Raw genomic sequence first — 11,913 nt, forward strand, 5'->3', positions numbered from 1 at the left:
TTTCTAAATATTCATGTCTTATGTCATTTTTATATTAATGGGTTAATGTGATTATGTCCACCTCATCATTTCAATTTGTTTGTTGTATATGTCTGTATAATATGAGAGAAAAAAAGTAAAGGAAAATTCAATCTAATGACCTCCGCTTGGATAAGGTGTAATCTAATAGATTGAAGTATCTTGTAAACACTTATCATTCCAATTTTTAAAAATATAGAAAAGAATAATATATATATATATATTATGACCATTGTTCATAAGTCTACTGAAATTACTCATAAATATATAATGCACAGCTCATCAAACGTGGCGTTGATTCCTTCGTCCGTGGTCACCATCATCCCACGTGAGGAATTTAGACATTTTGATATTACTTTGATTCTCTTGTTTTTGTGTTTTTTTTTTCATCATTGTCCAGATGAGCATCACCTGAATCTCCATCAATTTTTCTTTCTTAAAAAATAAATAAATATTAAAAAAAATGGTACGAAAAACTACCAAGTTTTTAATAGACAAATTCCAATGAGTATAAAAGGATTGGAATTTTAGTATTTAACATAAGAAAGCATAGTGAATGGTTGAGGTTCCTAATGTTATTAGGCACAGGCTTGTGATTCCGAAAATGGGTCGGATATGAAGTCGATCAGGCTTTTTGCTGTACGCATTGTATTGATTGTTACGTTTCCTACTAGAATTCTTCGAATTTGGTTCTGAAAAAACTTCCCACCCATGATCAATTTCGTTAAGGGGTTGTTATTGTTTGCGTTGATTGGCGATCAATAAGGATAACACATATGTGCTTTGATATCACTTGACATAGCGGAAGCTGGAAGCTAGTAACAACAATCAAAAGCTTCTTCGTCTTCTAATTAAAAGATAGACACAAGCCAAAAAGTTTAAAAAAACTATAAAAATCTGCAGTAAAATTTATGAACTTCTCAAAAATTCAAAACTTAACATTACACACACCTACCTTCGGTAAATGCTTGGAGCACAAGGAAAATTCTAAGCCTATTAAGGAAGCTCCTGTAATAACAGAAAACTGAAATCAAATAAAATCTATAACTAAAATCCAAAACTTGGCGATTGCATCTTTCCTTATTCAATTCTTGCTATTAATGTGACAGCTGCTTGGGTAGTAATTTCCTTCTTGGTTTTGGGAACCCATGGATAGTCTCTGGTCGTACATTCCTTCTTGGGATTGGGAGCTCTCGAATGGTCTCTCGTGATGACGTTTCTGGAAGCCTTAGATGGTCTCTCGAGATGACATGTCGGGAACCCTCATATGGTCTCTCGTGATGCCATCTTCGGCCTCTAATGGTCTCTCTCACTAGCCTCTCACTTGATCTATTATGTGCATTTAAGTTGTCTTGTGGATGAAACTCATCTTTCTCAATGAGCTGCTCATCCAGATCATGCTGGATTTGAATGCGTGGTGTGTTCAAGGGAGAACAAATAAGAGGCTTGATTCCAACCAATTCAGGGTCGGGTAAAAACGTGTATGGAAGTTTGCTTTCGTCCATTTTCCTGAAAGTTATGGAAATCCTGCATAATCAAAATAGCAAAACGAATGATTCCAGATATATATAAACTTTTATTTCTATTTTGCTTGGGGCAGAAAGAAAATGAAAGCATACCTTTTTGTTGGGACTCCTGGAACACAATGTTTAGCAATATCGGCTCCATTACCATTTAGAATGAACACCGATCTGAAAATTGGAAAAATGACAATATTTTAGAAGCAAGAGATTAAAATGAAAAATCACCACCCACCCAACAACTAAATTCCAGATTAATTTTCCCATTTGCATGAATGATAAATTCATTTAAGCAAATATTAGTGAAAAATCAAGCATCCATATTCTATTAAAACATTAATCTACAACACAATGAATTCAATCATATGACATACCCGACAGGCAATGGTATAGAGACAGGCCCGAAAAACTCCCCTGGACCAACAACCTTCAAATTCGAACCAAAAACAATATTGCATTCACTCAAGAGTGAAAGAGTGCAAAACGGTCGGACAAAATCGTGATGGTCAATGTGAGGGGGAATGCAATCGCCTTCTTCATATATATTGACAATGCAACTGTTAGGGATACATGTTGGAGGCAAAATCTGCCATCTAACCATCCTCTTGATAACTTTCTTAAAGAGAGATGGTATGGGATCCACTTCTTCATCTCTTATTATGCCTGGAGGCTTCCCATTTTGATCCTGTAAGGTTGCAAAAACAGCATCATATGTTTTGTTATGGTTAATCACATGCTAAGAAGTAGTCAAATAAAAAGGTTTATACATAGAAGAATCATAAATTACCTTTGCATAATTGTAACAGCAACCAAATTGTATTGTGACACGCCCTTTACCGCGCATCCATTTTCTAGGTTCTGAATATGTACGTTCTGCAAAATAGCGAAATCGAAAGGTGAGAAACTTGAACAATCACATTTTCTTCATACCGTAAACCACACAGACATTTATATAGAGAAAGCACATAACACTGAAAACTCCCCTCCCTTTGGCCATTTACTGCATAATTCTCTTATTTCTAATTTCACTGAGTATATATATATATATATATATATATATATATAGATTAATGTATGTTAACTAAGTCCCAAAACATATAAAACATGATATTAACATATAATTCTCATATTTCTAATTGCAGAGTTAATTGACAAATTTTCAAAAAAGGGAACAAATTATTATGTTATAGTCTAAATAGAGAAGTGACAGTCAAGTTAGCTACATGAACATAAACTACAAGGGAAAGCCCACAGAACTTGTGACAGAAATGACAACTATACCAAAAGAACAGAGAAACATGAGACTACTGCAAGAATCTTGGGTTTATTTTTTGACTCACTTTAGCACCATAAAACCCAGAGATTGAAACTGAAATGAAACATGTGCAAAACACAGCAGAAAATATCAAAGCAGGGGAAAATTACTAATCCAAACTTTTGAACACTTTGAATGGATCATAAAAGAAAGGGAGGATTCATATAACTATAAATACCTCTTAGTTTCCCTCTTTGCCCCATGCTTTGCAACAAGTAGACATATTCCACAATATTCTCCTGCTCCTTGGTATTAAACACCCGAGTGTGAAGCTCTAGGCCTCCAAGCACATTTATTTGTCTCCCCCCATCTATCCTCTCAGTATATTCGAAGTCTTTTTTCCTGATAACTTGAGATATTCTAATTTGCTCATTTTTCTCCTCGGATAAACCATTATCAAACCCAGAGGAAACTTTGCCTAGTCCATCTTTCAGTAATATTTTCAAATCCGAATGTTCAAATGAATTACGATTGTCGGTAACTGATTCGCCAGAAAAATTAGATGTGAATCTTTTCCGCCTTGACAAGTAGCTGTGTTCAGGTGTTTGGGGAGGGCTCTCGAGAGTACGCATTCGCTTATGAGGCGTCCTCCTGTAGAAAGAGTCTGAACCTTCAATGCCTTCATTCCACTTGGGTATTTCCCTCACTTTTCCTGCATCAAAAGAAACCAGTAAAGGAAAAGGTTAATTCAAGCATGGTTATCTATCAGAAATTTATGAGCATTAGTAAAACCAAGATAAATATGTAAATATTATATGATATTTCTATGAGAATTCCCCCAAAAGGAAACAAGTTTTACTGCCAGCCGGTTCAAATCCAAGCCTGCCTAGAACCCAAAATTACATGAAGTTGTCAATTTGATGATGATTAAAAAAAAAAAGAAACAAAGGAATTCAACCATAAATTCCTGTTTCCAGCCAACCCACCTCATGCCTCACTTCAAATAGTTTATTCACCTTCTTTCCCAAACAATTTCTTAATGTGCATGGTTTTGTCTTTGATAGGTTTAGAATCCGTTGAGGAAAAGCAACCAAATACATTTCAAAACATGAAGACATGGGATGAAAGAGAAATTGTAACCAGAATCTGAAATTGATGTTTCAAAGAAAACTGAACAATAAAATATGTTCCAGTTATTAATAATAATAATAACCAAAGGGGTCAAAATTTGTCAAAGATAAGACTCAAACAGAAATTGCAATCAAACCCCAAACCTTAATTAGTCTTAGAATTCAAGAAACACAAAACCCTAATTCAAGATCAAGAATTCAAGAAACACACACCACCCCAATTCAAGATTGAGAATTCAAGAAACAAACCAACCCCAATTCAAGAAACACGACAACAATCATCAGACAAACAAGGCTAAATAAAAAGAACCCTGCTGCATCTTTGTTCCAAAAAAACACTAAAAGAGAAGGGAAAGAATCAAACTCCAAAAAAACACTAAAAGAGAAAGAGAAAGAATGAAACAAAGGAAACGAAACAAAAAAAAAAAAAAAAAGGAAAAAAAGAAGATGGATTTTCTTACTGTTGAGAATGCGTCGAATACGAGCCTCCAGAAGAGGATAACACTGCCAGCAAAACCCTTCAGACAAGACCTCCAAAATCTCCTCACGCCCCAGAGTCTTCAGCAAATTCATGCAGCCCTCGCCGGCGCCAGAGTCGGAAGAGTTCTCGGTCAACTCCCCAGTCATCGTTCTAAATTTCAAGAATCTTTCAAAGCGCAACAAAGTATCAGAGCGAAAGAGAGAGAGCCAAAATTCTAAGAACCGATCCTGCTTGGTAATCAATTGAGAGATGGAAAAAGAGCGAGAGAGAGAGATAGAATTTATTAGAAGAGGACTGAAGGTAATTTTCGTGTTTCTTTCCGACCAAGTCAAGGTCTTGGTCTATGAGTACTATGATTCCAACGGTATAATTACTTTAGTTTTTTTTTTTTGAATTTGGCGCGTGACACGCGTATAGAGTCCGATTTCAGCGCGTCTACCAAGAGCTTATGCCGGAAGGGTAACGCGGGAATACAACCTGCGTTTGAGCATCCAACAACATCTGAACAAAGATTAACTCAATCCGTTGCTTGGAGATTACAATGTTATTAATTAGGGAAATTTTACTAAGGACCCTTAAACATTCACCCGTTTTGAAATATTCTCCTTGAATTTTAAAATCTCTCAATTTAGTCCTTTGAACTTTCAATTGCTTTCAATTTGAACCCCACCGTCAGATTTTAAACATTACATGACGTTTATACTCCTGACTTTTGTATAAAATTACAACTTCTAAAACGTTTTTTTATTTTAAAAAAAACAAAAATCAGGGATATTTTGCTCTTTTTTGAATTTTTAACGCCTAAAATTAACGGAATGGTCCAAATTGAGAGCAATTGAAAGTTCAGAAGACTAAATTGAGAGATTTTGAAGTTCATGGGGAGTATTTCAAAACGGGTGAAAGTTTGGGGGTCATTAGTGAAGTTTCCCCTTATTAATTTGAATTTCGTTTATCCAGGTAAAAAAAATAACAATGTAATCGACTCATTAAAAAAAAAAAAAATCACTTTAGACCCGTGAATTACTACCCGTTTTGAGAAGACTTTATAAATTTCAAAAACTTTCAATTTAACCCTTTAAACTTTCAATTTGATTAAATTGACATCTCATACATATAAGATTTAGCCATTAACTTCTAATGGAAATGCTTAAAAAGGCCAAATTACCCTTTGATTTTTTTTTTTTGCTGACCCATGGCTAGGTCGTGGCTATACCCACAATGAGTCTCTTGCCGAGACCTACCTGGGTTACTGTGGGTCAAATTTTTTTTTTAATAACTTTATTTTAAAAAAAAATTAAATTTGAAATTAAGGGTAAATTTGAAATTTTATAAAAAAATAAATAAATAAATAAGTATGGGTATAAACGTTATTTTATCACTTTTAACGTTTAAAATCTAACGGGGGGTCAATTGAATCAAATTGAAAATTCAGGGGGTTAAATTAAGAGTTTTTGAAATTTAGGGGGTCTTTTCAAAACGCATGGTAGTACAAGGTATAAAGTGAAGTTTCAAAAAAAAAAAAAAACAACAAAACAAAGTAATCCAATAATAATTTTCTCAAATTCAATAATAATTTTAACTTTTTAAATACTAATAAATCAAAATTCATATCAAAATTCAATTGTGTTTTTGTTATCCTTTGAACATTACTTATTCCTTAAATATGTAAAAATACATGCTTTTTTAATAATAAAAATAAGATTGGAAGAAATTTTATTAAAAAGTAGGGAAAACTTTAGTTTGGCCTTCTTAACTTTCAACCCATTTTACAAACCCCCAACTTTCAAATATCTCACTTTGGACCTCTAAATTTTGAATTACTCTCACTTAGGATCCCTCTGTTAGTTTTTAACGTTAAACTCAAACGGTTTAACTTTTTATGTCCATTATACCCTCACCCGAAAACTACACTGTTTTGGGCAACAAACTACAACATCCTTCCCAGACCAAAACAACACCGTTTTGGGCATTAATTTTTTTTAAAAAAAAAAAAAAAAAAAAGAATAAGCAAAATATTAAAATTTTCATTTAATTTTTTTAAAAAAGAAAAAAAAAAGAGGAGGACCACCCCATTCTTGGCGAAGGGGATGGCTTTTTTTTTTTTTAATTTGAAATTTTGCTTTTGCTTTTTCTTTTTATTTTTTTTAAAAAATAAATGTCCAAAGTGGTGTCGTTTTGGGCTGGGGTGGGTGATGTAGTTTTGGGCGTTTTCAAAATTTTAAGTGGACTGAATGAGGGTATAATAGGCATAAAAAGTCAAACCGTTTGAGTTTTACTAACAGAAGAGTTCTAAGTGAGAGTAATTCAAAGTTTAAGAGTTTAAAGTGAAAATTTTGAAAGTTGAGAGAGTTTATAAAATTGACTGAAAATTCAGAAACCCAAAAATTTTCCCAAAAAAGTATGTACATCTTAGGTTCCATTTGGTATAATTTACTGGTGGTTTTTTTGAATTTGGCGCGTGACTTGCGTATAGAGCCTGATTTCAGCGCGTCTCCCTAGAGCTTATGCCGGAAGGGTAACGCGGAAATACAACCTGCGTATGAGCATCCAACAACATTTAAACAAAGGAGTCTACAAGATTAACTCAATCGGTTGGTTGGAGATTAGTTTTATGGATGTTAATAGTTTGAATTTTCTTTATGGGAAAAATATAAAAATTTCTCAAAATTATCAGTCCTTTTTGAAAAAATTTCAAGATGTTCAAAATGTGCTAAAATAGCCCATAAAACTACTAAAGTGGGTAAAAAATGCCACATATTTTTTTAATTCCAATAATACTCTTATTCTTCTAAAAACTAAAATAAAAAACTAAAATTTTTTTTTTTTTAAAAAAAAACAAAAAAGAAAAAAATGGGCAGGCTTTTTTTTTTTTTTTTTTTAAGTTTATATATATATATATATAAACTTTTTTTGTTAAGAATGACATGTGTCGCTATTTTTATTGGTGTTGACATCACATTTAACAAAATTTGTCACTTCTTTTTTTTTAACGAATTTAATTTCAGGGACTAAATTTTTTTTTTGGGGAATATTTCAGAAAAGGAAATGCTTGGTGTTCTTCTAGTGTTGTCTCTGTGTCCTCCCAACTGTGATATAACTTTTAAAATCACTTATAGATTAAAAGTCAATAATGATAATCTCAAATTCAACGGTAATTTTAAAAGCTACATCACAGTTGGGAGGACACTAGAAGAACACATAGCATTTCCCTTTCAAAAACCTTTGATTTTATTTTCTTATGACATAAAGCGATTTGTAATTTAGGCTAATTACAATAACTAATTATTTATTTATTCCTTTTTTTTTTTGTATTTATTCGTCCATTGGTTTTTTTTTTCTTTTTAATTTTTTTTTTAATTTTTTTATTTTTTAAAAGAATAGGGGTATTATACTATTATAGGAATATAACAAAATAAGTGACATTTTTTTTTTTTTTTAGGGAATCTTTCAAATTCATTCATTGAAAAAAGATCAAAGCATAAAGCTCTGATAAATCATAACAAAAACTATAAGGTTACAATGTCATAGAGCCAAGCATAACAATTTTATAATGAAGTCCTATCTATAACTTCAATATTCACTAACCTTGTCTAATCTTCAGTTATAGAATATATCTGCTCTAGGCAGACTCAATCTAATACATAGGTAGCTCATATTCGCAACTTTTATTTTCTTGGCCAAGGGAGTAAAACCCTCACACTGAAACTAATCCTCCTAAACCTAAAGGCCAAGATAAAAACCTTCACAAAACACAATAAAAAAAATAGCAAACAGCTACAATAGTCAAGGCGAGGGAGGTGAAATGCACTGGCCGGCACGTGGTGGACGAGATGGAGTCGTTTTGCGCCAATGGGCAACTGAGGAGCTAGGGAGCACAGTGGGCCAGCGCGTGGTTGAGCAAAACCAGTTAAGGAGACTAGATCTTGATTTGAAAAACTAGATATAAAGTCCAACTGATTCCGGGGAGGCGAAGAGCGGCGCAACATGGTGGAGGGCAGACGAAGACAGCGTAGTATAAGCAAAGGGATAGCTGGATCAACTGAATTGGTCAAAAAAACCAAACAAAATAATAATAATAAAAAATTAAAAAAAAAAAAAAAAGAATTGGAGGGGGAGGAAAGAAGAGGGGACTAGAGGGAGGGGAAAGGGGGAGGGAGCTCTCCCCACAAGTTTTTTCTCTCTAAGTTTTCTTCTAGAGAGAAAAACCTAGGGCCAACTAGAGACTGATGGTTATGAATCAGGACTGATTGTAATTTGTTGACCGAATTGTAGATAGGATTGATTACAGTTTAAGTGGCTTATTTGATACATTTTGGTAGTTTGATGGGCTACTTTAGTATCTTTTGATCATTGTGGGACTCTATCACAAATGATTGTTAGTTTGGGGGGATAAAAAAAAAAAAAAATTTTTTTAAAAAAACCTTTAGACCTCTAAACTAGTGCATGTTTTAAGAAGACCCCAAAATTTAAAAAACTCTCAATTTAACCTGATGAACTTTCGATTTGATTCAATTAACCCTCATTCGTCAGATTTAGATGTTAACTTCTAACAAAAATGCCTAAAAATACCAAATTACCCTTCGATTTTTTTTTTTTTTTTGACCCACAGTGGGTCTCTGGCCGAGACCTGCTTGGGTCACCAGGTGACCTGCCTAGGTTACCATGGGTCAATTTTTTTTTTTTTTTTTTAATTTTTAATTTTATAAAAAAATCAAGGATATAAGTGTCATTTTACTACTTTTAACGTTTAAAATCTGATGAATGGGTCAATTGAGTCAATTGAAAGTTTTTTAAATTTATGAGATATTCTCAAAACGCGTGGTAATTTAGGGGTCTTAAGTGAAGTTTCAAAAAAAAAAAAAAAAAAACATAAGCCAATAATAATCTGCTCAAATTCAATAATAATTTGACTTTTAAAATCACTAATAAATCAAAATCTAATAAAGATCATATCAAAATTCAATTCTGTTTTTGTTCTCCTTTGAACATTACTTATTCCTTAAAGAATAAGTTGTGTGATACAGCCACAACTTAAACTCAACTTTGACCCAACTTTTAAACTAAATTTATCTCTTTCTCTCTAGTTGAAGGCTCTCTCTCTCCTTCACATGCAGTTTTTATTTTTTATTTTTATTTTTTAAACTTAAGAGAAAAGTTGGGCCAAAGTTGGATTTAACTTGTGCCTTTATCATTTTCCTTCCTTAAATATGAAAAAATACATGTTTTTTTAATAGTAAGGGAAAAGTTTTACCCCTAAAGTTTGGGGTGATTTTTAATTCGACCTCCAATGTTTCAATTTTTGCAATGCACCCCCTAAACTTACAAATTTTTGCAATTTGACAAATTTTATCCCAAAATTTTCATATTGCCCATAATTTTTATTTTATTTTTTATAAAAATCGAGAGGTGCATTGCAAAAATTAAAACATTGGAGGTCGAATTGAAAATCGCCCCAAACTTTTGGGTAAAATGTAATTTTCCCTAATAATAAAAATAAGATTGTAAGAAATTTTATTTGAAAAAGTATGTTCATCTTAGTACTATTAAAAAAAAAAAAAAAAGCATATATTTCTTTAATATTAATAAAAAAATGTCATTTTTATAAATTACTCCAATCCAATATCCAAAACCAGAGTTTCAAATTATGGCACCCATTCATGAGGATGTCCCACCCAGATTGCTTTCTTTGCTCAGAAACCATGTGCTCCTCACTCCTCACTCCTCACTACAACAAAAAGACAAAATTCTCACCCCCAATGTCATGGTCCTCCGAGACAACAAAATGCCCTCCAAACAGCATATGTCCAATTCGGCCTCTATTAAACCTTCCTCAAATAATAATAATAAGGCCCCCCTCCGAACTTCCAATCAATTTGGCAAATACATTCTGAACTTCAAACTCTCTCACTTTACCTTTTGAACTTTCAATTTCTATCATTTTTCCCCCTCTGTTAGTTTTCACAGTTAAACTCAAACGGTTTGACATTTTGTGCCCATTATACCGTCAACCAAAACTACACCGTTTTGGGCTCCAAAACTACACCACTATCCAGCCCAAAACGACGTTGTTTTGAGCATTATATTTTTTTAAAAAAAAAAAATAGAAGAAAAAAAATAAAAGCAAAATATTAAAAAATAAATAAATAAAAAAAGACCAAAATTGGGGGGCTCCAGCCACCCCCTTGGCCTAAATGGGGTGGCCAGACCACCCCAATTTTGACAAGCCACCCCCTGGCCAGTCTAGGGGTGGTCGAACCACCCCCATGGCCAAGGTGGTGGTCCGGCCAACCCCAAAATCCCAAAAAAAAAAAAGGGGGGGCTCAGGTGTTTTGGGGGTGGCCGGACCACCCCCAAGGGGCTGGGGGTGGTTTCCGCCACCGCCTACCAGTCGTATGGGGTGGTCGAAACTACCCCCAGGCTCGGACCACCCCCAAAAGCCCAAACCCATTCTCCCGTACAAATTTTTTTGGGCTTTTGGGGGTGTGAGACTCCTGGTGGCCTACGATCTCTCCCCTTTTTGTTTTTTTTTTTTTTTTTGGCCCTTTGGGGAGTTGGTGGGACCACCTACGGTAGAACCACCCCCAGTCAGCTGAGGAGCACGCTCCACAGCCCTACAAATTTTTACTGTCTTCTTCTTCTTCTTTTTTAAAATTATTTTTTATTAATATTTGCTTTTTCTTTTTTTTTTTCTTTTTTTTTTAAAAAAAAATTAATTTTAATGTCTAAAACAATGTCGTTTTGGGCTGGGTGGATGTTGTAGTTTTATGGCCCAAAATAGTGTAGTTTTGAGATGAGGGTATAATGGACATAAAAAGTCAAACCGTTTGACTTTAACGTTGAAAATTAAAGAGGAGTCCAAATTGAAAGCAAATCAAAGTTTAGGGGTCTAAAGTGAAAGATTTGAAAGCTGAGGGGGGCTTTGTCAAATTGGCTAGAAGTTCAGGGGGCAAACTGAAGTTTCCCCTAATTATTATTATTATTTTCTACTAATAATCTCCATGTCACCGAGCTTTTGGATTGATACCTCAATGGTTCCTTATCAAATTCATTATTGAATCTCATCTTGACTAGCTTTGATGGTGTCCATAAGGATAACTTCTATAAAGAATGGTGTGAAACCAGCTCACTTTATTCAATAGAATTCGTCCAGTTATTAACACTAAGCAGCTTCAACTATTTAAAACACTACTGACCGGTTTTTTTCAAAAAAAAAAAAAAAGTATAAAAAAATTGAGGGAGCCCCAAGGGGTTTAACGTGCGGCACCCCCGACCCATATAAGTGTGAGAGCCACCCTCGTAACTGGGTGGCCGCATGGCCACCTTCCATTATCAAGTTGGCTCGTGACCACTTGTGTGACCACCTCTGGCCAGCAAGCCTAGATTATTTAGGTTTTTTTTTTTTTTTCCTAATGTAAGATTTATTGGTAGGGGTGGCCACATTTGATACGCTCATTAAAAAAAGAAAAAAAAAAAGAAAAACCTAAATAATCTAATGTTTTTGTGCTTATT

The 11,913-nt window shown here is 33.8% G+C and overlaps 1 protein-coding gene across 1 annotated transcript; it reads right to left on the reverse strand.

Moving 5' to 3' along the window:
- Positions 1–841: 841 nt before the first annotated feature.
- Positions 842–4,698, reverse strand: LOC132191800 (uncharacterized). Its single transcript, XM_059606906.1, has 6 exons — positions 4,385–4,698; positions 3,032–3,505; positions 2,326–2,411; positions 1,913–2,223; positions 1,638–1,709; positions 842–1,545 (listed from the first exon to the last, which is right to left on the reverse strand). The coding sequence occupies exons 1-6, from the start codon at positions 4,548–4,550 to the stop codon at positions 1,116–1,118; spliced, it is 1,539 nt and encodes a 512-aa protein (XP_059462889.1). The 5' UTR covers positions 4,551–4,698; the 3' UTR covers positions 842–1,115.
- Between the last annotated feature and the right edge of the window lie 7,215 nt (positions 4,699–11,913).

This window comes from Corylus avellana, chromosome ca1 (genome assembly GCF_901000735.1).
Source record: "Corylus avellana chromosome ca1, CavTom2PMs-1.0".
In the NCBI taxonomy this organism is placed as follows: Eukaryota; Viridiplantae; Streptophyta; class Magnoliopsida; order Fagales; family Betulaceae; genus Corylus; species Corylus avellana.

Coding starts and splice junctions, on each gene's coding strand:
- LOC132191800 (XM_059606906.1), bottom strand. CDS start 4,550: ATGACTGGGGAGTTGACCGAGAACTCTTCCGACTCTGGCGCCGGCGAG. Junction 2,224..2,325: donor GCTGTTACAATTATGCAAAG/GTAATTTATGAT, acceptor GCAACCTTACAG/GATCAAAATGGGAAGCCTCC. Junction 1,710..1,912: donor TCTATACCATTGCCTGTCGG/GTATGTCATATG, acceptor TCCAATTTTCAG/ATCGGTGTTCATTCTAAATG.